This window comes from Rhinolophus hipposideros (assembly GCF_964194185.1).
Source record: "Rhinolophus hipposideros genome assembly, chromosome: 10".
Lineage (NCBI taxonomy): Eukaryota > Metazoa > Chordata > Mammalia > Chiroptera > Rhinolophidae > Rhinolophus > Rhinolophus hipposideros.
In genome coordinates this window covers 69,714,713-69,741,868 of record NC_138056.1, presented here as the reverse complement: position 1 = coordinate 69,741,868, position 27,156 = coordinate 69,714,713, and the positions used below count along the sequence as shown (strand labels likewise).

Genomic DNA, 27,156 nt, shown 5'->3' with positions numbered 1-27,156 from the left:
ATGTCACACCAATAAATTTAATAAAAACTAAATAAGATTTCAAACATTAATTTAAAATATTGCACTTAATGCTTGTGAAGATATAGGAAAATGGTTGCTTTATATAATAATATCAGGAATGTAATATTTGCCAATAAAAAAAAAATTCAAAGCACCTGTCTTTCTTCCCTTTGATTCCAGTACTTTATCCACAAAGAAGCAGTAACAGTGTTTGCCATTTGCAGCTTTCTTAGAGCAGCACTGTTACCTTATTACATTTCCCTGTTGGGGCTAGAACCTAGGTCGTCTTATCTCTACACTTCCTGAATAAAGCTAGGTCATTTAAACCAGGGTTCCCAAGTGGATATCTGAAGATTGAAGAGCTTAGAGAGGAAAATTCTGGCCCTGCCCCCAGAGTCTGCTACTGAGTCTCAGGCTGTACTTTCGGAAAGTTTGCTAGGGGATCCTGAAGCAGTCAGTTTTGGAATGACCACTAGCTCCCTTTCCAATGAAACAATGTTTAAGGAAACACTGAGAAAATGGAGGCACTCAGACATGGACAGGGCTTTACACCAAAGGGGAGAGAGGGAAAGAAGGAGAGAGGGAGAGAGGGAGACACAGGGAAGAGAGAGAGGGAGACGGAGGGGGAGGGGGAAAGGTAGGGAGAAGGGGGAGGGAAGGGGGAGAGGGTGAGGGAGAGGGAGAAGGAGAGAGTGAGAGAGAGTGAGAGAGAGTGAGAGAGAGTGAGAGAGAGAGAGAGAGAGAGAGAGAGAGAGAGAGCGCGCACATGGCTGTGTTGGTGGTATGGGTGGGAGGGTGGGGGGAGAGGATGCTACCAAGTTCTAAAGACTTCTAAGAATCAGACTATGGTAATCTTAAATAGAAAAAATAATAGTTTTTCTTATAAATCTTCTAGTCAAATATAATCATTTGATCCAGCATCTGATGTAACTGAGGGTTGTAGAGCCATTTCTCTAAAACTATGTAAAAGTTTTCCAAAAAAAAAAAAAAGTCAAATTTTCTAACAGCAACAATTTCCCCCAATAAACATTGTCTTATTGCTTTGAGTCCTTAAACTAAATTAAGAGATGCATAAGGAAACAATTTCCAGAGTTACAGAAATGATTACAATACAATAATCGTTGCAATGATATAATTTTTGAAATTGCACTTTAAAAGACAACTATCTTTATTAATAATAGACATGAAAGTTCTCTTTATAGTATCTTATAAGATTAGATGGTAGAAAGGGGCATGCGGAATAATTGTATCACTAAATAAATGGATATTGTTAAATGTGTCAAAAATATACAGCACAAAAAATATCTGTCATGACTTTTCAATTATCTGTGCATGTGTCTAGACAGGTATAATTTTCTTCTGCTGAGCTCTGTAACTACAGGTGTTAACTCAGCAGAGAGCTTTGATAATTTAATGCAGACTTCTGCGACAGTGAAGTTTTCTCTCCAGGTGCTAATGCTTCCTCTTTTACTGCCTTGTGTATTGAACAAGATGTGAAAATAACACTGTAACCTATTGAGTTTCTCTTCAAAAGATTCTAATATCCTTTGAAAAGGATTTTGAAAATCCTGCTTCTTACTGCATGGGAGAGTAAGATAATAACATTCACCATCCTGAAAGCCATTTCTTCCCTTACCAACCGGAAGATGATGTGATCACAAGCGCCATTCCTAATTCTAAATGCTGCCTAATGCTGATGAGTAGACTTACAAAGGTTTGGCAGGGTCAGTGTGCAAAATTCACAATGCTTACCTTTATCATAAGCAAAATAAAGAATTCACCAATTGAAATTGATTCAATGTTTTCTGGAGGGCCACCTAACAATAATAAACACACACAATCTCTTATACTTTCTGTGTGTTGATAATTTCACTTCTCAAGGGAGTAGAAATGCACACAAATAATATTTTTTAAGATTACAAAGAAGTAACATATGTCTTAAAATTAAAACCACTGTCCTCCTCTAATGATCTCCTTGACATTTTTGCAGCTTCTACCACATTGACTATATCTCCTTTTCCTGATCATTCCTTCACATTCTACTCTGCTAGACCCTTAAATGAAACCATTTCCCAAAGACCAATCAATGGTCTTTTCCTTTTTACTCAATAAGCCCCATCTTCATCTATGGAGAGTAACTGCTGTGTAGACAGAAGTTTCTCAAATGGCATCAAATTCCATGTTCTCTTCTGGTTCCAGCTCACATGTTCCTCAGGCTCCTCAAAGGTTATGGCCAAAATTTCCTTTCCCCCATGTATTCACACAAGCTGTGATCAGAAGCTAAATTACCATTCTTTCTGACACTCAATCTGAAAGACTTGGAATCTTCTTTATCTGTCTTTCACCCCAGTATCAAAACAGTTGCCCAATCCGTATCCTATCCATAAAAGTCTCCTTATTGCTTTTCATGCTTTTGTTACTACCCTAATTAAGGCCTTCTTAACTCTCACCAATTCCACGCTACCTGGTTGACTGTTCTCTGCCCTCCGCCACCTCCTAGAAAAGCCACTTGGAAAGTTTTATTCAGGTGCTTCATTGATTAGATCACCGCTTTGCTCAGTCGTTCCCAGAGCCTGCAGTGACTTCCACACATGTTACTTTTCTATTGCTCAAGGCTATCCACTAAAATCTCCCAGCTGGTCTCTTTCACAAGCATAGGTAGTTTTCCTATTCCCCAATACTGGTTCTGTTATTCTTCAAGGTCCAATTCAAGGGTAACCCTGAGTTCCCTAGAAGGAGCACAAAATAAGTACTGTAGGAGATTAGTAAAGTTGATACCCTCAACTTCTGTCTATTGTTCAGCTGTATTTAGTGGTACCAAGAAGTATTAGTTCAAGAGGTCATGTTTATCATTAATTACATTAATTAGAAGCTTGAATGTCTTAGGCAGCAGTTTCAATAAAAATTATCATAACATTAATAGTTGTTATGATAAAGACCATCTATGGAAAACTTGCCAAATACACTGCATTGTATTTGAAATTTACAACAATTTGGCAAAAACAGAATCATGACCTTCCTTTTACAGATAAAGAGAATAGATTTCTTAAATATGTAACTCCTGAAGTGGTGGACTAAGAATTTGAATAGGAGAGCCACTGTGTTCCACTGCCCCATCTCTTGGTGAAAGGTCACGACACAATCCACAGTGCTGTGCACTAGTTGACAGAGAAAGACTGGAATTTTCAACGTACCACTGAATGACCTCTAAGTTTAAGCTGACAGCCATTAAAGCTGATTTAGAGTAGTATTTAGAATGTAAAACGCATATTTAAAATGAATAGGTTGATTGTTGAACATCTGAGTATATATTTATGATACAACATCATTCTGATTTGTTTCATTAATAGCTTGTTTTCTTAAAGCTCTATGGGAGTACTTCTTTGATGACAGTACTTGAGTTCTTAACAGACTTGTTTAGAGCTTCCTAATAAAACGGCTCCATCTAGTGGAGCAATTCAGCCATATAACTGGACAAAAGTACCAAGATTAAATCCCTTACACTAAGGCCTAAAAATGACACTTTCAGAGATGTGGTGTTTGCTCTGACATGCATGGTGCCTAGTTTTCACCATGCCTTGATAGAAAAGGAAGAAGATAAAGATACTACAGATATAGGTAAGATATATGCCAGTATTCTGGGACCTGCTATATAAATGTGCTACACTGACCAACATCCTAGAAAGATCCCAATGTGCCTCTACTCTGTGGAGTTAAGTAGGCTTTTGGGAGAAAAAAAAAACAAAAAAAAAACACAGAGTTATTGTTATCCCTAGTAACTCAAACATGCCTGATATTATGTAGTTGCTTAACAAACGCTAAGAAAGTCCACATACTTTCATAAGGTTGAAACAAATTCTATGGTTGAATAACTTTTAAAACAACTACACGGCCAAACTTCAATTATCTGTGATTCCTTTACTTCACAGACTCAATTATCCAGACATGGGAAGTTCAAAACAGCCTCGGTATATCCAAAGGAAAAATCAGGGTTTGTTCTTCAAGTATTCTCAATTATATGCTTTCAATAACAAACATTAATTGAATGTCTCCTACCTGTACTAGTTGCTGATGGTAAATATATATCTCAGAAATATCAAAATACTAATTCCATTATTTTTGCAATACTCATATTCAAATGAAAAACCAAAGCCCACCATAGATGAGAAGAATCAATTTAGATCATGGAAAGAGGAAAGCAGTAGTCTTTGAGCCAACACATTAATCGTAGCAAGCAGCAAGATGTAACAACTTGTGTCCTTTTAACAATGGAGTGGAAGGTAAAATCTGGAAACCCTGAATGAAGTACTCTACTCAAAAAAAAAAAAAAAAAAGCTGCCTGGGGCAATCAGCTCTATAGCACCACAGTGGCTATTAGGCTTATTAAGAATAAGTTTATTTTTCAATGCATTCCAGAAAAATTTCTGTAACTTTTAAAAGTCAAGAATATACTTTTGGAAAATTTCCACAAATGGTCATCAAAGGAGTCTTTGGTGTACAAATGGCTATGGCAGCTTGTGTCTTTTAGAAAACCTGTTTAGAACACTTTTTTAATGAAGAGTTTAGCAAATGAAGCATCACTGTAACAGACACTCTGTTTACAGACATGATCTTTTCCTGTGAAGAAACAGTGGCCATGGATTTGACCATCTGCACAACTGAAGGGCAGAGCTATCAAAAATGACCTGCCACTCCACCATGAGGCAACAATGTCACCACTATTTTATTGATTTACTTTGTTTTGAGAACTTACCGCCCAGAAGAAACTGGCTTAAGTGAACCAACATTTTCAAACAGTTGGGCTTTTGCTGCGACACTGAAAAATAATTTTAAAATTTAAATTCCATTAAATAAATTCGAAAATCATTCAGCTCAAATTTAAATTCAGCATTATCAGTTAACCAACACAAACAAACAAAAAACTTTTAGATAAAATTTTTTTCTGAAAATTTGACTTGAATTTCAACTGTTTTAAGATTTAATGTAGAAGAAAATTTTAGCTCTGGTCTCCAACTCAGGGAGTATCAGACTGTAATAAACCTATAGCTACCTCCTCTGGGGAATCTTGCTATCCTCATTGTTTCTACCTGAGAAAACAGTGGGAGCAGTAAAAAGGAACATTTTCTCCCTACTCTGCTCCTGGCAGCAATATTATTGACTCCTGTGGAGCCACAAGAGAAAAATCAAATCAACATGACAGAAGAATTATTGTTCATTCTGATAGCTAAGACAAAATGAACTCTAAAACAATTTATTTTTAAATATTTGAACACAGATCCTGTTTAGTAGAAAGAGGTAATTCTGAAAATAGGACCAACAAATCAATTTGTTGATTCAAATTTTGTTTCAAATCATGATGGTGAGGGCATGGTCTATGTGAAGAGGTAAGACTATTAGGTAGAAATTGAAAAAGAAGTAAAACTAAGGCACCCTCAGTAATTAGAAAAGAGAGATCAAATTCCTTTAATGATATTCTAAACTTGATTTTAAAAATTGATCTTCCTTCTTTCACAAATTATCAGAGCTGAGCCATTTGGTAATCTCATCTCAAGGATCATTTTACACCAAATATAGAACATATGCTCTCTCTCATTTTAATTTCTCCTTTAACTATCAGTACAATCACAAAATAGATACTTTTCTCTTTCCTTTACAAAGGATGGAGTTTACGTATATTCTCCCATCTGCCAGGACATAGTGCCTTAAAATTTAATTTCCCTTACTGGCTAGAACTACACACACTGGGGACTAGACATATGTATAAATATATATTTGTCTATATCATGGCAGCTGGATTCTGACCAAGAGAGATAACATGTTAAACACACTGTGAAACCAAAGTTTTATTCAAAGAAAGGGAAGAACAAATGCATTTAAGACACTGTTTCTACGGAAACAAGCTTAGTGTCTTACTGGACTTTTGAGGAATAATTTAAGTGTCAGAAATACCACCATATTAAAAATGGGCACAAATTCGAGTTAAAGAACCCTGGGGTAGAATCCCATCTCTGGCATGTACTAGCTGAGTGTATGTGGACTGGTTCCTTAAACTTTCTTTTTTAAAATTTTATTATTAGTTTTTAATTGAGTAAGTTTGACATGTAACACATTGTCTAGTCCTTATACTTTCTAAGTATCAGTTCTCATCATCTCTAAAATGAAGTTTATATTACCTACTGCACAAGGACTCTGGACCTTACAAGAGATCACATACGTAATGATGCCCAGTTAATAGCTAATATAGCATTTGGAAGTGCTCAGAGAAAGTCAGTAAAATAAAATAAAAGGGAGAGAAACTTTTCCTCTTCAGACTTTGCTTACCTGTTAATCCAGGTTCCCATTTTCCCCCCTTGAATCCCTTTTCTGCTCACGTCTATGTACCCTACCCTGTCAGTCTTTATACTTCTGGGTCATTTCTTCTGATTTAGAAGTGCTCCCTTTTGCCTATCACATTCCTTATCCTCCAAGAGCTTGTTTAAATCTGAGCACCCAGGTAGAGGAGACATGATGAGGAGGAGAGAAAGCCAACCTTCACAAGCTAGAAAACAGTTGTATTTCTAACAGAGAGATGGGGGAGCTGGGAGCTGGGTCCGGCCCAGCACTCTCCTCCGCTGAGAAGTCCATGGTTAACTTGCATAGGAAGGCTTCCAGCTTCAAAGGCCCTATTATACATCTATTTTCATGTCCTTAAATTCAGCCATAGCTCTGCTTCTAAGGAAAGTGCTCCAAGTGCTTCCCCATGAGATTACAGATAGATGCCCTAAGCCTGCTCTAACTTTCACATCACTTTTAGAAAAGGACGGGGTCCTACAGAAGTGGACTGCATCCACTCTACAGATAAGGCATTTAGCTGTGGGAGTCCTAAGGGTTCCCGTGGACATGTCAACCCCTCTGTGTCCCCTGGGAGATGAAGCAAACACAAACTCTCACTTACATGGAGCCAGGTCGCTGGTAGCCATTGCTTGAGGCAGTGTCGAGCCTTAGCCTCCTGCACATTTTTGGAGGCAGGTCTGGGTTTGGTGGGGCTTTAGGTGTCTCTTTGGAACCTATGGAAGTTAAACTTTGAATGGAACCACTGTAGCTCTTGTTTCCTAAAACGAAAGTCCAAGAAAACAGGCAAGGTGCTATTAGACAAAATAATAGCAATAACACAGTACATGTGCATAACAAAAGAAAGCCATTCTTCGTTGAGTCCAAATGAGAAGGTACAGAATGTTCTCTGCGCACAGCAGCCCATCACTCAGGGAGATCAGAATCTACAGTAATTACAAAGACATCACCTCACAGAGATGGAAAGAGCCAGGGGAAAAGTCACAGCACACAGGAGTTTGAAAAATCCTAGCTCAGGAACAAAGCAGATAAGCATCTTGAGTCCCTTCACCATTAACTTTCCCCCTGCTTAATCATGCTGAATAATCCGGCAAGTGACATGGAGATAATGACAACTTGCACAAGCCTCCCATTCTGGCTTACCTTCAGCTGCAGAGATGGACCTGAGAAAGGAAGCTGAGGCTCTTTTCAGTCCCGAAAGCCCATGAGGCCCTTTCTTGGTCAGGTCTCTGGGTGGGGAAATGTCCCCTGGGCTAGTGACCGAGGCAACACTCTGGCAATCTGATTCTGCATCTGTTTTGGTTGCATCTTCTCTAGAACTGGATTCAGGACTAGTTGTCCAGAGACCAAGACTTTTCTGTCCATTGGAAGGTGATGGGGATGCGATCCAAGGAATCCCTCCAGATTTCTCCCTGGGCTGGCAGGAAGCCGACTTTGTGGTGCTGTTTTGTTCAGAGGAGTGAGAGGAGAGTGACTCGATGCTCCCCATGGGTGTGCTGACGGGGCTGCTGCTATAGGAGTCACCTGAGCAGGAGAAGAGAGAACAGAGCCGGGCTCTGTGTTGAGCACAGCACTGCCATTACCCATCCGCTCGCCAACTCACACATGCCTCTGGTCACCTGACCCCACTGAAGTGATGGGCCTTTACTTAGTGTGGAGAACTGTCCTCAGCACTGGAGAAAGGATTTAAAATATGCATTTGAACTTGGTGAATGCATTTTTCAATACTATTCAAGGGAGATTTTTTTATATGTGCCCTGACCCAATGAAATAATGTCACTACTGAAGCAGGAGAGGGCTGACTTGAATTTAGACAAAATCTGCTTCTGAAACAGGACTCACAATTAAGACAAATGAATCCACAATGATATTACCAACAACAACAAAAAATCAATGAAAAGGGGGCATATTAAAGACATATTTCTGACTGTTTTTATTTTTCTGATATCAGGTGATTCTGAGTTACAATGCGTCCGAGTCCTCCTCACTCAAAGGCACCATAAAATGTCCACTGCAAATTATAAGCTGCTCACAATTCTTTACGACAGGACTTTTTCCTTTTCTGCCTAAGAATATAGCAATCTAGAATATAGCTCAAAACCTGGCTATTTAACTGGGTATATTTTTTAATGTTCCCAAAAGTGAAGTGTAAGAAAAAAATCAGAGAAACTGTCATAAAGTGTTCAAATGTATCTAAATTAAAAACTAGTGTTTTCTATCAAATACTGATTGTGGAAAATATTGGGGGGCTTTAGGGGAATAAAATAAGATGAAAATGGCCACAGTTTAACACATGCTATGGGCCCAAGCTGCCACCCACCTCATCTTGGGGCTTGGATCAGAATAGTAAGTCAGTGATAATGTGTGATACAGTTTCTCTTTCTATTTCTTTTCTCTTTCTTTCTGAGACACTTTGATACCCAAGAGATGATGCTGTAAGAACATAATGTGAAAGGAAGAAAGAAAATGACTGCTTTAGCTAGACTTTTTCTTGCTTTCTACCACTTTGACAATAGGACAAAACCTGCTACAAAGTAGCACCTGATGTACTTAATCACAGTTACAGGGGGGAAAAAAAGGCATGGAGCAAACTAATTTTTCCCTTTGTAGCAGTAATGAATTTGCTTGTTCAAAGTACCTTGCAACTACTGAAAGAGAACATATAAATGTTAGAGGTGGGGGAGGTATTGGGGAGATAGCATCAGTAAAAACATCTTCTATTTCTACCTAATTAGAGGTAGGTAGGCTGAATGAAAGAATGAAGAGAGCATCTCCTGAAGGCTGGCACACTTACTGTCGGGTTCTGCCAAGCAAGGCGTATACCTCCCTCTGGGCTTCCGGGAGCCTGTAGAGAGGCAGATTGCTCGTGTCCTTCGGGATCCAGATCGAGACTGAGGATGAGGAAGAGGAATGCTTGGGTCTGGGGCAGTATGAAAAATCTGCATAGAAGAACAACGGACCGAGGTCAACAAAAGGGTGCAACTGCCATGTTCATCATAAAAGAAGCTTGGAGAATTATTAAATACTCTTAGCACTATAATGGTACGTAATCAGTTACATGGCAAGATACGTTTGATAGAAAAAATAAATATCCTAGAGCAATTATAACTTGTTTTTCCTTTTACACTGAGTAATGTTTCTTCTCTAGCTTTCCTATTTTAGTCTCCCCCACTCCCGGACAAGGGAATCCAGAAGATTTCCTCCAAATTTTAAGAAATCTTTTAAATATGAACAAATGTCTATGTCAAGACACACTGATTCTTTTTATTATGATATTCTCTTTCCCTCTTTCTGCTGAGCATAGCCTTTGGGGAAGAGGTCCATTCTGTATTATTTCCTCCACTGAACGGCCCCTTGTTTCTTAGGAGAAGGTGCTGCCATGTTATTGGCTCTGTGTGCCAAGAAATGTAACAAGCTATAGGGGGAGATCTCAGCACAACTGCAGGATACAGCCATGTGCTCTTGAGTTGTGAGGGAGCTTACAACCTTAGATAGGCACTAAGGTTATTCTTCCACAGGCACTAGGAAGGAACCTGGGGAAGGGAGAGGCATAGTCATTTTCTCACAGGACTAGATCAGGAAGACATAACTGCATCACAAATTTTTAAGACTTTCAATGGTCAAATATGCCTAATAACCAAATCAACTTGGCTTTCCCAATTTCCAGTTATTCTAAGATCTCACTGTTTAAAAAAAAAACCCTCCTTAGGGATTGGATATAGAGACGACTTCAAGACTCTGTTCCTTGAATTTTTTTCTCTTGTTTTATTTAGAATATCATCTCTGCTGAATAATTAAGGGTCTAATTCCAGAGAGATTAAAAGGTTAAAATAGACTTAGCCACAAAGTGATTCTATAGTATTCTCTGAATATGAGCAAAAAGAAAGGGCTACATAAATGAACTAAAGAAAAAAATCCTGAAAAGTAAATAATGTATATAGAAAGGAAACCAACTACCTGGAACATTTTGAGGAGCACTTAAAAACGGAACAAGGAAAAAGAAAATCAAAGTTCTCACAAAGTAATTTATGCAAAATTTACAAGACTGACACTTTATAGGAATCTGAAATCATGACGTGAGGGGCACAGATGACAAACGCAAACTCAAGATGATACAAATGTAAGATACAGAATTTGATACTTCCACATGAAAATTCAGCCTACCTTTTCATAGTGCTCTATCAGAATCTCAACCACAATATTCTGAAATTTAATATTCATCATAGCAGCCACCGTTTCTTCCTGTGCTCTCATTAGAGTTGGGCCAAATATGACACCAAGGTTTGAGACAGTCATGAGATTTTGTTGGCTATGTAGTGATACTCTGCAAATAACAGCAAGAAAAATGTCTTAAGTTAAATGTTTAATAATTATAAAATGTTCTCATCTACCAAATTTGTGACGTTAAAAAATGTAAAATATTCCGTTTAGGCTACTTTTTCCAAATAGTTTCAGTCACTCCCAGCTAGCATTAGTGAATATAGCCTAAAATGATATAAAAGGTTAACATAACCCAAGTACAACGTAATTACAAAGGTTAATATACTGAAAGAAAAATATCTTCATTTCCTAAAGTGAATACAATCACCCTAGAGAGATTATCGGCTATTTTGTATTTTCTACGGTACTATACTTCTTTTAGAACAAATAGTTAAGAGTAGACTGGTTTTAATTATATTCGGATTCACCAAACATTCTGAGAATCTACTGCCAGATATTTTCATAATTATTAGTGCATTTAATCCTCCCAGGAAATCAGTTTTTCCTATTATACAGGTAAACAAACAAACAAACCAAAAACCCAAAGCTCCTAAAGTAAAAAAGATGTACTCGAGGTTATAGCAAATTAGGGACAGAGATGCTATTTCAATTCAGGTCTCCTTAATGAAAGTCAAGGGTTTCCTTGAGCTCCCCACACAAGTCAACTGGCCAATATTCCTCCCTCCGTCCCTTACTTCCTTCCTTCTGTCCGTCCCTCCCTCTTCCCCTCCTTCCTTCCCTCCCATGTATCCAAAACTTCTCTGAGCGCCTCGCCAGGACTGGGCACTGGGCTAGGCAAACAGTAAGATGAGCTGCGGGAGCATCAGTGGTGGCTTGAAAATGGAAATGAAACAAAAAGCCTCTGATACTACTGACCTTTAGCAAAGTAATCTCAGTAACTATAAAAATGACTGACTAATTAACTAACTTGGAAATTGCATACATTCTTAAGAGAAAACCTCATTCATTTGACCAGTCTCCTAGGTTAACCACTGCCTTTTTGGTTTTACCCCCAGCCAGGTTATTAGAATGTAAGTTCTAGGAAGAGCACAACACAAGATTATATTTATATCTGAGTATGCACCACTAACTACATTCAAAACCCAAAAGGAAAATTTTATAGGGAATCCAGGATTTAGAGGTTACGTATGCAACTCCTAGTACAGAAGTGCTGACTGTGCCATCGACTGATATTTTCCCAGTGCCCAAGAGAACACTATCAAAGAAGGCACTTGGTTAGAGTAAGAAAAGTTTCATTCCAACTAAATATTATATAGTGATTGCTTAGTATGTATTAGAGAACGAAAGTAGTATGTAAAAGCAGTAAGCCTGTCTGGATTCAAAGCTTGGATCCATCCAACTTGGAAGTGGGCTGTAATCAGCCAAGTTATTTAATATCCTTAGGCTTGCGTTTCCTCATCTATAAAATATAAGACTAACAACCCTTATAGGACTGAGGAAATTAAATAATGAGTTAAATTTAGTGAAATACAATTTCAAAATAATATTGTTCTTGTAATTAAATTGGGTTTAGGCACTCTTGCTAAAATGTCAGATTTCCTGGTAGTGTAAGTAAACTGGAATATGTTTAATATTAAGTTCATTGGGAGTAAATTTGGAAAACCCTAAAAACTGGCCTGTTTTGAAGTGGAGAGTTGACTACTATGCTGCTTAGAAGATGGAATATTTTGCTGACCAATTTACTCTTCATAGAATTTCCCTTGACCTGGCTACTGAGTTGATACAGAACATTATCACCCACATTTCAGCCATTTCTGCACGTCATTCCCTCGACTCTTATAGGCAATATAAAACCAACTGCATTTTTAATATTTAAAGTCAAAGAAGAGACCACAGATGGTGCCTTGTTTTAAAGACAAAGGAAAGGATTCTCAGAAAGGAGGCAATGATTTATACCATGACTCAGAGCTAATTAATGGAGATTTGGAATTGGTCATTCAGTCATTGGTCCTTTAGGTCAGCGACCAATCCAAGTCACTCGTCTTATATTTTCTTTTCTTTAACCATATAAGGTTGCCAGGAACCAAGAGTGTTATAGTTGTTTGTAAGTGGTTAGTGATGTTGGTACATATTTCACCAATGCTTCTCAGTCAATGAGGACTGACCTTTTATAGGTTCAAGACGAGAACCAGGGCATAAGATATAAATAGACATTTTTCCAAAGAAGACAGACCGATGGCCAACAGGTACATGAAAAGATGCTCAGCATCACTAATCATCAGAGAAATGCAAATCATGATGAGATATCATCCCACACCTAAGAATAGCTATTATCAAACAGATGAGAAATAACAAGTATTGGTGAGGAAAGCGAGAAAAGGGAACTCTCGTGTACTGCTGGCTACAATATAAATTGGTGCAGTCACTGTGGAAAACATTATGGAGACTCCTCAAAAAATTAAAAATATAACTACCATATGAGACAGCAATTATTCAAAGAAAATGAAAACACTAACTCAAAAAGACATCTGCCCTCTCATGTTCACTGCAGCATTATTTACAGTAGCCAAGACATGGAAACAACCTATGTGTCCATTAAAGGACAAATGAATAAAGAAATTGTGGTACATATATATAATGGAATATTATTCAGACATAAAAAAGAACAAAATTTTGCCATTTGTTACAACAGGGATGGACCTTGAGAGCATTATGTTAAAAATGAAATAAGTCAGACAGAGAAATACTATGATCTCCCTTATATGTGGAACCTTAAAACAAAAAATAAGCAAAAAATAAATAAGCTCATAGATACAGAGAACAGATTGGCAGTCACAAGAGGTAGGGGGTGAGAAAAATGGATGGACTTTTTTTCAATTGAAAATAAATTGTTTTTAAAAATAGAGACTTTACAAAATTAGTTTCAAAAAGTCAGTACCTAAACAACAAAGGGAAAAAAGAGAGACAGGAATAGCGGTGAAAGGTGAGCAAAACAATTTTAAGCTCTCTTTCATAGCCAGATATTCTGCTCCTCTAGTTCCTGTACACAATCACATTAAGGGTGAAGCTTGTGTTCATCTAATACTCCAGATAATTAAGCAAGAATATGTATGTGACACTCATGTCACTTTTAAAAGCATATTAAAAAGGACTTTGCTAGAAAACTAGCTTGAATACAGCAAGAAAATGTCCCATAAATACAGCATGGCTAGATTTCATGAAGAGGTTATACACAATTCAAAAACATAATTCAAGACTAATTCTGACCAAGGATAATGTGTCCTTGCTCTTTAGCTAAAAGAGGTGTTGCCATGGGCCATAGTTAACAATGAACTTGAAATGATGTTGTTCCTAGTGAATTCCTTCATATTTTTTTCTTGGTTTTCTATTTTTCATTTTTTTTTTTTAATTCCTTCTTATTTCAATGGGGGCAATTCATATTCTCTCAAAGCCTGCAAGTTGAGACTTATTAATATCTATATATATTCTATACGTTATATATTGATATATATAATATATATTAATAGCACTATTTCAAATTAGCATCAATTGAGTTACTACTTCTAGCCAACAAGGAAGGGATCAGTCATTTGACTATAAATCATGATGCTCATAAAGATGGAAAATGTCCCTACTTAAACAAGATGGTAAGGGAATTCTTGTTTAAAATCTGAATTTGGACTTGTTTCCAGCAGCATGGCAAAGAAACTTCTGGAGAGAGAGAGAGAGAGAGAGAGAGAGAGAGAGAGAGAGAGAGAGAGAGAGAGAGAGAGAGAGATTGAGAGAGAGACTCAATTTCTAGACAGATATCTGATGGTTAATTTTATGATCAGATTTGCTAAGTTACAGTACCCACATATTTGTCAATCATAATTCTAGATGTTCTGTAAAGGTTTTTTTTTTTTTTTACATGTGATTAACATTTAAATCAGTAGACTTTGATTAAGTAGATTATCCTCCATAATGTGGGTAAGCTTCATCCAATCAGCTGAAGGTCTTAAGAGAAAAAGAATAAGGTCTCCTGAGGAAGATGGAATTCTGTCTCTAGGCTGTCTATGATTCAAGCTGCAACATCAACTCTTCCCTGCGGCTCCAGCCTGTCCTGCAGGTTTAAGGCTTACCAGCCTCCCAATCATGTAAGCCAATTCCATACATGTAAGCCAATTCCATACAATCACTCTCAAACACACACACACACACACACACACACACACGTATACGTGTATACCGTGATTCCCCCAAAATAAGACCTAGCTGTACAATCAGCTCTAATGCTCCTTTTGGAGCAAAAATTAATATAAGACCCAGTCTTATTTTACTATAAGACTGGGAATATAATATAATAAATATAATATAATACCGGGTCTTATATTAATTTCTGCTCCAAAAGACGCAGTAGAGCTAATTGTCCGGCTAGGTCTTATTTTCTGGGAAACAGGGTATGTGTGTATGTATATGTGTGCATACATACAAACATCCTATTCACTCTGTTTCTCTGGGGAAACTTGACTAATGCGATATCTATCTATCAAGATTTTTAAATACATGGATAAACTAATAGCAGAGTCCTAAAAATCTTCAGAGACCAAGAGACTACAAATCCAAAGAAGAAAGCTACCATTAGAGTGGAAATTTGACCTGGCAGAACCTGCTGATCCTGATAGCGTGGAGAACTAGTCTCCAAACTTACGGTTTACAAGGTATCTAAAAGAATTAGGAAAGCAACTACATACTCCTTCATGTATTTTTAAGTTGAAGTGCAAGTTTTTCACCCTTAGTTTCACAGTGGCAAAAGATATAATACTTTGTGTGTTGTAAATATGCACAGGTATACATATATGTACATATGAATATGTCTTAAAAATAATGTGCCACATCCTTTCAAAGCACTTTTTATGGACTACATTACAAGAGCAATATCTCACAGCATCATCGTACACTTTAAAAAGTCATGAACAAGATTAACTTTGACACTTGAGTAAGTAGTTAAGTGACTGAGTCAGAGAATTACTTGACCAGGTGCTTTATTAAGATGTCCAGCATCTCTCTGTTTTTTTCTGGCAATTTGTGCACCAAGGCATGTACAGCCTCCACCCGGTAGTTTTGGTCATCAGATTCTGTAACATAAAAAGCGTTGCAAACACTCAAGTTTTAATTGCATTTAAATGTGTACGCAAACATTAATAATGAACATCACCATTCGCACCCCTCATGCCCTCTGAGCACTGCTTCCCACAGTATTATCACAGTCATTCCCTAAAGCTGACTAGTCCATGGCCATGAAGTTAGTGAGTCAAGAAGTTAACAAACCCAGGTCTATCTAATCCAGACCTGTGCTCTTAACCACTGAACTACATACTTTCCTACAACCAGAACTCATCACCTGCTTTGGTTTTGCTGCTACCATACACATTCTCACATATTATATTCCTAAATCTGGAGAGAAGAATCAGATATTTTTGTCCGGCAACAGGTACTTCCATCAATCTCCTTCCCCCCCATATTATATCTATGGCATTGATGATCACATATCTATGCTATTTCTTTATATCTGTGACTGTTAAAGCATTTTGTGAATATACAGATTTAATTTAAAACTTTTGGGGAGGTTGGGAGGAGATCAATGAGACAGACTCAAACCTGCAGCAATGTAAGTGATGACAGCTATTGCTAGAGACTGCCTAATGTGTCAGGCACCATCATTTACTCTATCGTATTAAAATGTCCTAGTGACTCCATCAGACCAGAAGAAGCAGGCATTCCTTCCCCAATATGACAGATTCAAAAAACAGGAATTATTTTTCTGAAGTTTGCACAGAATCATTGTGCAAACAGAGGCCTAGTAGATTTTAAGCCCAGGCTGACAATGGTAAACCTAAAAAAGTGAAAAATCATCTACAGCAAGTCTAGTCTGCCAGTCAAAAGCCAAGATGCAGACATGTCTGCTAGAGAAACTTCTAAAGCTCCAGTACGAGGAATCCACTTAACATTCTTTTACTACAATAAACAAATTCTGGGGTAACTGCCTGCCCTACCAAAACCTTTCTCTGGACAGTGCCCAACCCATAAAGCTTGTATTATGGGACCACCATTTGCTCTGGGCACACCTATCTGGAAGGAGGAAAGGCTGGACCAAACACAAACTCTCTACCAGGAGCTGGAATGGAGTTACCTGAACTGATCTGTCTGCTGGATGTGTGAAAAAGCAGATCATGTGAAACTAGGGCTGACGTGCACAAACACGCTCCAAAGCCAAGAATATTTGACTGGAAGGGGAGACAAGAATGAGGCAGATATGTAGCAAAGAACAGAGATGAGAGAGCCTCCAAAAAGAGTGGGGAGAGAAACATCAATTCCAAACTTTGGAGTTCATGGTTGCAGGCCTGAGGGAGATTTGGCCTCTCTTCTGCCAAGGAATTCTGTGAGACACCCTTAGTCTCTAAGTAACTTCCCCTTTTTACTGCGCTGGATTTCTGTTGCTTGAAATCAAACACCTAATTTTATTAACTTAACATCTTAACATCTAGAAAGTGGGATTATCCTTGACCCAGACAAAAGTTGAATTCTTATAGATAGGAACGTATTTTAATTATCATGGTAGTGAATGGTATTATCATTATTTGCCACAGAATAAGTGGAGAAAAAAAAATCTTATGACCAAATGTTTATATCAAAACACCAGTTCACTGAGTCATTTTAGCTAAGTGGCTCAAACGCCATTTGCTATAAAACAAATTTTTTTTTTATAAGAAAGAGTTCTAGGTTAAGAGTTACACATACTGGCTTGCAGCCCTGGTACTGCCATGAATTATTAGTGTTCTTGGACATAGTCTTTTGTCCACCCTGGGTCCTGATTTCCTCCTAGTCAATGAAATGAGAGATCAACTTATATATTTTCTAAGGTCTTGTTCATCTCACAAAGATAGATTTTTACGAGGAAAACAGAGTGGAGAGCTTCCAGGAGAAAACTCAGTAGTATAGTAGTATATATCTATTTAGAAGATCATGTGGTCAGTCATGTATGGTGGATTAAAAACCAAGGTCACTCAACTTTATCTGACACGTTTATCAGCAGACAACGTTTCCTGTGACATTACAATGTGTGGTAATAAAATGATATGACTGATTTCTTTCTTGGATTGTGAAAAAGACTGTTGTTACAGTCACACCTCATACATTTTAACAATGAAATGCCAACTCCTAATTGTTACAAGTCACTGTGATGTGCTCAGATGGCGCCATGGAACTCTGGTCCCAATGTTTTAAAAGTAAGACGGTGATGGAAGGAGAACTGACTCTGGGTGGTGAACACACAATGGGATTTATAGACGATGTAATACAGAATTGTACACCTGAAATCTATGTAAATTTACTAACAATTGTCACCCCAATAAAATTAATTTAAAAAAAAAAGTAAGTGTTTCTAACTTCTCAGGTTCCATGTTTCTCACTGATCCTTTCCCAATCTCCCCCAAAATTTTGAATTAAATCTATATGTTCACAAAACATTTAAACAGTCACAGATATAAAGAAATAGCATAGATATGCGATCATCAATGCCATAAATATAATATGGGGGGAAGGAGATTGATGGCAACATACCTGTTGCCGGACAAAAATATCTGATTCTTCTCTCCAGATTTAGGAATATAGTATGTGAGAATGTGTATGGTAGTGGCATAACTGACTGTACATATTTGTAGTCTTATCTATTTAACAATGAAATTATTCTTGTAAGAAACTGACATGTATCACTCAAGGAAAATGTAATTAGAATAATTCCTCACAGCTCTTTCTAATCACACCAGACTGTCACCCCAATGAGGTCTTATTAAGTGACAAGATATTTTAGTTCATTCTGTAATTTCGTATTTGTTATAAACAATATTGTAGGCTATTAAGGGTCAGATTGACCACATCTTAAGCAATATGTAGGAAAATCTTAATCAGCTGGTTTAAACTTATATCTCTAACTAATACAGCATAAAACTACATCAATGGAAGCATACTTACTGACAGCAACAATAAAATCTTTGTGTAACTTGTAAGTCATCAGTGGTTCTGCAAGGCATCTACAATAGAGAATCAAGCACACTTTAAAACCACAGTATCTTTTTACTTCCCCTGAACTTTCAGTGCTTAAGAATTGGGTGATTAGTCTGTATGATAAAATCCTAGTAGAGATGATCCAGGCAGTCCTAAAATGCAGACTTCAGAGATACTAATGTCCTTTTGCACCTCTTGCCACAATTATATTAAAAAGGGAGGCTGAGAGATGGTATTTTCACTTTATGAGTGAAACTCCTCTCAGATATGGGGTAACAGTTTAAGAAAAACAAAAACTTTTAATTTCTGCTTATTTTTACAGAAAAAGTCAAGAATCATATAATTTCACTGATATGTGATACATAAAACTGAAAATAGCAAAGGAAAAAGACAAATGAAGAAACAAAAAAGCCATGTCAAAAAATTACTGTAAAAAAACTCATAGACACAGACAACAGTTTAGTGGCTACCAAAGGGTAAAGGGGGGAGGGGAGTGGTATATGAGGGTAAAAGGGATCAAATATATGGTGATGGGCGGTGAACACACAATATGATATATAGACGATGTATTAAAGAATTGTATACTTGAAATCTATGTAACTTTATTAACAACTGTCACCCCAATCAACTTTAATTAAAAAAAATACATGGGAAACCCATATTCAAATTTAATATGAAATGGAAATTATTTAGTATTCATAAAATACTGCAGCTTTCTAAGTTTATTATTTGAAAAATCAAGTGTAAGTTCCAGAACACGAAACAAACATTACCACCTTGTGCTGTTTAACTTCAGTAAAGGCACTGAGAGAAGTTCATACACATGGGCTCCTTGGAAGTACCATGACTGCCCAAGCCAGTGAGTGCGAGATTGTGGGCAGTCCCAGGGGTTCAGCCCTCCTCACCTGAGGTAGTTTTTCAGTCCACTTGTTATTGTCTTATTATCCCATAGTTCAATATCAATGTCAATATCAGGAGGGGATTTTGGAGCTGGAAGAATAAAAATAAGAGGTTTAAACTGTGCAATTCAAAATATCGCTCGCACCATTAAGAAAATGGAGACAAACATTAAAGTAGGTCAAAGAGAGAGGCATTTATTTCTTAGGATGCCAATGGACTTAACTTTAGGGTTGTTGTTTGTGTGAGTCTGTGAAAAACTCACTTTGATATTAAACCTCAACGGTGTCTTGTGGAACAGTAGTTTTCCAAATCAAATTCTTGCTAATTGCTAACATCACAGGGGCTTACCATGCACTGGGCATGCTCCTAAGTACTTTATATTGATGAACATATCCAATCCTCACAATTCTTAATAAGGCAGGCACTATCATACTCCCCATCTTATAAATGAGGAGGCTGAGGCCCAGCTAAGCAAATTATCTAAAGTCAATTTGAAGGCGCTGAGTTAGGATACCAAGGTAGGCAATCTGAATCTGGCATCCCTAATTCTCATTGCTCCTCTAGCTGGTCAAAGAACACGTGAGAAAAAGTACAACATTATAAAAGAACAATCATTATATAGATTATTGTTCATCTATTATCACTGAACATTAAAAATTTAATACAAATATTAATTTTAAATATTATTTGAACATACTCAAAGATATACACTGGTTTCTACCTCAAAAAACCCTATGTTTTGGATTATCTATAAGAATACAAAAATTAATTAAATAACCGGCTTCATCCAAAACTTACAAAATGTAGTGTTCATAAGTTTCTGAACTTTGGAGTTGACACCTCCTATTCGGTAAAGGCCTAAAATGGTGATGCCTAATGAGAAGGAAAAAAAAAAAAATCACAAGAAAATGGCTTGAGACACAGCTGCCCAAGTACAGAATGTTAAAAACTCAGACACATGCCTACAGAGAATTTGAAAGCTACTTATCCAATTTTTCAGTCTAACTTTAGCAAACCTACCTTGGAAACACCCACCAGACACATATTTCTCAGAGCAGACACTGAACAGTGATTTGAAAATGTCTGAAGATATTCAAAGCAGCAAAGCACACTTGCCTAATCACCACTATTTGAATATAAAAAAGCACTGAAGATGGAAAGGGATGATCAGTATTGCTCACCGATTTATTCGGTCATGGAACTCTACGTGTTGAACAGTTTTATGGCATTTATATCTTCATTTTAAAGGTGAGGAAACAGATTCAAATTATTTAAGAAACCTACTTATCGCCTCAAAACTTCTCAAACTTTTTGGCAGCACCGAAAGTTGAATCTAAGTTTAAAGAACTCCCAAGCCCAGTCTGAGTTTTGCTTTAGACAAATGTTCTTGGAACGGAAGGAGTCTAACAGGCAACTAGGGTGGGCTTCAGGAGAGACGTCATGACTAGAGTGAGGAAAGGTAGTGAAATTGTGACAGTAACTGAAATCACTAAGGAAAATAACGTAGCGAAGGAGGGGCTAGAGACAAGCTACTTAGGAATCTTACTAACCTCCCTAAATTAGCTTCAAAAAAATTAAAGAGGTGCTTACAATAATAAATAATACAGAGTCCATCAATAATAAGTACAACTGAGATTGTATAAGCATATTTATAGGATAATTTTTGGTAAATTGAAGTTCAAAGTATAGATATTTATGTATTTATATAATTTATATAGTCATATAATTCTTAAAATTGATCTCATGCTAGTAACTAAATACACGCTCATTTTCCAAACAGTTTCTATTATATATGGAGGATGGACCACACAACAGTTAATGATAAACATGTCAGGCCATACTGACCTCTTGTTTCCACAGCCTGAATGCATTTTCTCACAAAGTTGAACCCTGCTTCATTTAAGTACACTGAAAATAAAAGAAAATCATATTAAGTGTTTACTCTGAATTTACATTCCTCCTTCAGTTGGCTGTGTTGTTGTATGACTCAATGGCAGTTTTGATTAGAGCCTTAATTTTTATGTGGGGTAGAAAGAGGAGGGAGGGTCACATTCACCGAAGTTATTACATCAATGTGCTTCATTAGAAACATAAAGTCTTCCCAGAAAGTAAATATGTAACATTGATCCCATCCATTTTCCCTAAAATTAACAATATCCTTCACTACATGTTTTACAGAGGATAGAATTAAATACAGTGAGAATAAACTTTTATTGTGTTAATAACTATTACAGCTATTCACATACATATCCCCCCCTCCCCACTGCGATTCTCAAAACATTATAAGGTAGTGAGAAACCTTTGCAACCTTACATGATTCACTGGGTTGCTGAAAATTTTATTTTCATCGTTCTAAGCTCTAAAACCAGGATTCTAACTCGGGTCTCCTGATTCTAAGCCCAATGTTCCTTCTATTGCATTTTGTATCATATTCAAAATAATTCAAAATAAGCTTAGTCAGTCCACTAAAAATCCCTCAAAGATCCTACATAAAATAGCACTTTATTGTTTTATGCCAGATTTTCCTTTAAATCTGTTCTATTTTTTTTAAAGATTTTGTGGACAGATCACATAAATTACTTCTTTAAAGAGAAAGGACTTAATTTAAGAATACCAAGTAACAGAGAAAAAAACTAAAAAAAATTTTGTACTATAATGAAAATTGTTATCTCATGTGGGAGACATATTTCTTAATATTCCCAGAAAATAATATATGAATACAATTCAAACCAATAAAAAAAATTAAAACTGGCTTCCATTTAAAGATGATTGATTAAACACAAACACATTCATGCAGCCAACACAGACGCACAGACAAAAAATATATATCAAAAAATTACGCTAAAAAACTAAGAAGGGGTGCCAGCAACAGATGAAAAACTTTGAAGAAATTCTACACATAGAAAACCACTAAAACCAAATTGATTGAAAGTTTTGAGAAATCTGTGGCCCCAAAATACTAGAGGTTGTTTCATTCCGTAAAAGGATGTTCATTATGTGCTGCTAGGTAGAAAAAGTCATCTACAGGTCACTATGACCCAACAATATTTTAATGTAAAAATTTGAGTGTATTTTTTTCCTAGGAAAAAAAACTCTACAAAGATCCATATAAACTGCAAGTAAAGAAGAAGAGGACAAAGATAGAAATTGTTATTTTATTCACTCAGCTTTGAAATGATTTATCTTTTAATATAATTCTTCAAACAAATTTTTTAAATCAATAAAAAATGTGAAATTGCCAAAACTAAGACATGTATCACCACCAATAGAAACTGGCTCATTTCTATGTCCCCACTGCCCTAGATCAAGTGAACAGAACTCAGTGAATGCTTTGGGTGAACTCAATATCCAAGAAAGAACGGCCATTAAACAAGCATCTTATTAGAGCTGACTACATACAAAAGAGTGAAACTCCTTTTGAACTCAAAGAACTGATTGCTTGTTTGCAACAACCCAAAATACTAAGCATTTTATACATTACACATTCAGAAATGTTGGTGAATGGAAAGGTGAGGAATCAATATAAAGTGAATAAAGAAATGATGAATAAATTATTAATATTCATTTTAAAGAACAAAAACTAGCTCAAAAATATAAACCTAGGTAAAAACAATACACTAGCATGTTTTGGTATCAATTAAAACTGCAAGTTCCTAACATTTATAATGTTTGGTTCTTGAGGTCACACTGCTCAACTTTTCAATAAAATGATTAAAAGAGAAAATATTTTTAGAGAATTTCAATAAAACTTGCCCTTGGCAAAATTAGTGAACTGTGATATATAAAAACAGAATTTAAGTATCCATTGTGAAAAAAATAAGCAATAACCAGGCTCTATCTTGAAGGTATTCTGGGACATTTGACTACAATACCCCAGTCTATTCTAATAAAATAGTATCAAAGGCTCATTACAAAGAAGAAAATCTTACAGACATTCGGTCTGACTTCCAGGTCATTCCGTGGGTGTTGTCCTGATGTGTCCCCATGGATCTTGTGCTTTAGCTCTCTTCCCATAAGTAAATGAACACTCTCAATCAATTCAGAGATGTGGAAGAATATGTTGGACAAATAACCATGCATTTTTGTTTTGTTTCCTGTGAACAACCTTTGCTATCACCCAGAAGAATATAGGGAGGTCCCATGGTACAGGGATGGCACCCAAGTTTTAGAGCCAGGCAAACCTGGGATTAGATCTCAGCTAGTTTACCGCTGTATGGATGGGAGTGTGCCTATTAACTTTTATGAACTCTAGCTCTTTCATTTATAAAATGGGGAAAATAACAATACGACTATTAAAGGGTTGTAGTAAGATAAAGGCAAAACCACATGAATGCAACAATGGAACAAACCTAATTAAACGCTAGTTTCTTTCTCCATGTGCTCCTGTCCACACATCACTGCTATATGAACAAAAATAAAAGAAATGATGAAAGAAGTCAGTCATGAGTTCTAATCAGAAAAAAGAGATTTTTCCACTAATTAGCTGTGTTACTGGCTACAGTTTTAATTTATCTATGCCTCTGTTTCTTCTTCTATACAAAAAGGATAACAACAGTATTTTCTACATAGGGCTGCATACAGATGAAATATGTTAACATTTGCAAAACTCCTAGAATAATGCTTGGAATATAGTGCTACAGAATTATTGTTATTATCCTCATCATCATTGGCTAGACGAGAACGTAAATATCTCCCTATGTAAATTACATGAACAAGGTATTTTCTGGGCATGGCTGTAGTCACTGGGACTTGAAGAATTGTCTGCCAGGGGTGTTTTTTTTCAAAGAGGCATATGTATCACTTATTTTAAAAATGTCTGGGGCTAGAGCAATAATCTCTTTCTTTAAACAAACACAGACCAGGCATAACTGATTCAGGTCCTGTGACTCTAGGGGGCCACTGAAAAGATAAGTTGGATATTAAGAAATGTCCCTGTACGTTCATTATATTTCAATAAATTATAATGAACAAATACATTTTCTCACTGGAAATGAATAGGTATCAATAGCCTGGAATTACTATTCACCTGTATTTGTTGCCTCCTCCTGTAGGAAGATTACGTTTCTCAGCTCCCTCAAAGACAGCTCGGCCATGAGATACGCTCTAGCCAATGAACTATGAATGGAAATGACAAATGCCACTACCCAGCAGACACTAAGACCCAGTATGTAGGTTACCATTTTCTTTTTCACTCTGGCCCAAGGATACAGAGAGATGCTACTCCATGAGCCTGGGTTCCACAGTGAAAACTATGTGTAAAAGAGCAACAGCTGACCTGAATGGACAAATAGCATGATCAGGAAATCTTTCCTGTGGTAAGCCTCTGAGATTTGAGGATCTTCTGTTATCACAACATAACCTGGCTGGTTCTGATTTAAATATTTATATATATATAAATATATATAAATATATATATATGTATCTGTTATATATGTGTATATATATATATACACATATATAACAGATACATATATATAACAGATATGTATATAACAGATATATATATATATAAAACAGATATATAACATATATTTTATATATATATATATATATATATATATATATATATATATATATATATATATATATATAACTTAAACATTTTCCCATGGCCAAAAGGACTAAATTAAATAAAGCCAATACCACACAATTAACTTTTCTGAGCTTAACTGGAATACATATATCCATTTTTTTTCAGCTACTGATTTGTTAATTCATAGAAAGGAAACAAAGGGCAGTCATGGCAATGCCCGTTCACCTGCAAACTACTATTCAACAGTGCCTTCACCCAAGTACGTGGAAGTTTCTGCTGAGTTCTGGGGAGAAGAGGACAACAAACTTTATGCCATAAAGTTCGCTTTATGCCATGTAGTAAAACAGGCTTCAGCACGGTGACTGATGTAACAAGGCCACAGTAGTGGTGCTTCTGAGGGAGTCAGGGACAAACACAAATTCTGTAAAGGAAAACAAGCAACCTTCCAAAGCCATGAAGGGTTTACTGCATTTAATGTCATGGCCAAAGAGAACTGAACAAAAATCGGTTCTCTGTAGAGTTTCAAAAAGAAAAACTGGAAACTTACTGTTTAAATGTAATGTAATGCAAAGGGGTCTTACTCCATCAAATGAAACTATTAAAGGCTAATAATTTATCACAACTCTCCATTAGTGGAGGACAAGGTACTGCTGCTGTAACAGTAGAGAACGGAGCACATGCAAGCTTCACAGTTAGGAACACAGATTGCTGAGTCAGGGCTCCATGCCTGATCCAGAGCAGGCAGCCAATAAATCTTACTGATAGATGGATTACTGGTTACTGGTTTGTACCTGGCTTACTCAAGCACCCTCCTCAGATGGTTTCTACAAGGGTTAGAGCTAATCATTAACAGGAGCTACTTTATCAACTCCTCACCAAGGTCCTACCCCAGCCCTATATCTCCCTGTTACAGAGAGGACCAGAGGGATATACAGAATATAACCACCAAACTCCCAGGAATCGAAATCCTGTAATATTAATGACACTTGGCCTTCAGGGGTAGAAGTAGAAGACAGGCTAACTCAATGAACTTTATTTATTCCATCAAAAGTCAAATGTAAATATTATTATTATTTTCCCTCTGGAAACTATTCAGGGCTAAAGCTTTTATTTAAACAAAGTTTCTATAGGCAGTTTGGCAGCACAAAAGCTATTAATCTCAACAGAATTCAAACAACAGCCATGAGGAAAAGAAAAAGAATAGTCTTCCATACAACTAACAAAGCGGAAGTCCTTGTACCTTCAATTTCCCATAATGAAAAACCCAGCATGTCCTTACAGATGTAATCTACTTGACCTTATAGTACATTCTCAGGGTTGACAAAACAAAGCATCATTTTTTGTAATTTCTAATTTACTTTTCTAATCTGACATTTCAGATTAAAAGACACCTTTTCACAGACAACTAGTATCACACTATATGTGGCTTGAAAGAAACAGCAAAAAGAAATGAGTGCATTTATTGGTGTTTGTGATACCCACAGGACTTTTTCTCTTCTCCCTAAAAGATGAGCAGTTACCTTTCCACAACCATACCCCAAACTGTTCCTTTTTGTTTCTCTACTCTGAAGAGAATGTGCGCTATGACCCTTTTCCTGGATCTCAGTGATGGAAACAAAACTATATTTGATCAGGGGCCTGAGGGAGGATGTGGTCGAAAAGGAGGATATAACCTAGGGATGGCTGAGAACTTCCAAAACTAAACTATCTAAAAGGCAGTATGAAGCTCAGAAACATTCATGACAGATGGCAATTCCCGAGGATAAGAAGAATGAGCTTAATTTTGCTATTTAGTGCTGCGAAGGATACACTCCCTAGGCACACATGGGAAAGTCACAGAAACACACAGTAGCAAGAATTTAGAGTCGTTGGGAAATTTTGACAGTATCTTTTGGTCCAATCCCTTTGATTTGCACATGAGGACTGAATGTTAGGTGACTTTGTCATTATATGGCCAAATAATGACTTTTTAAAGCAGAAACATCATTTGACAGGATTTTCTATTCACAATACCTGGAATAAAGTAGGTGCACACGGGAACATTACTAAACTGAATAGCATGAGAGAATGAGAACTAAGTACCTTTTCTTTCAAAGTTCTTTCTCCAGAGCTAGAGTAGGAGGACC

At 36.7% G+C, this 27,156-nt stretch overlaps 1 protein-coding gene across 1 annotated transcript in view; it reads right to left on the bottom strand.

Annotated features, from left to right (window-relative positions):
• Window positions 1-27,156, bottom strand: part of ARHGAP42 (Rho GTPase activating protein 42) — a 257,496-nt gene that overhangs the window by 8,654 nt on the left and 221,686 nt on the right. Inside the window, exons 13-22 of the mRNA XM_081061952.1 lie at window positions 21,343-21,405; window positions 20,296-20,370; window positions 19,503-19,587; window positions 18,565-18,623; window positions 15,563-15,668; window positions 10,495-10,654; window positions 9,125-9,269; window positions 7,474-7,854; window positions 6,935-7,091; window positions 4,754-4,816 (exon numbers count right to left, since the gene is read on the bottom strand). Coding sequence (XP_080918078.1) covers window positions 4,754-4,816; window positions 6,935-7,091; window positions 7,474-7,854; window positions 9,125-9,269; window positions 10,495-10,654; window positions 15,563-15,668; window positions 18,565-18,623; window positions 19,503-19,587; window positions 20,296-20,370; window positions 21,343-21,405 — 1,294 coding nt within the window. The remainder of the gene's footprint in view (window positions 1-4,753; window positions 4,817-6,934; window positions 7,092-7,473; window positions 7,855-9,124; window positions 9,270-10,494; window positions 10,655-15,562; window positions 15,669-18,564; window positions 18,624-19,502; window positions 19,588-20,295; window positions 20,371-21,342; window positions 21,406-27,156) is intronic.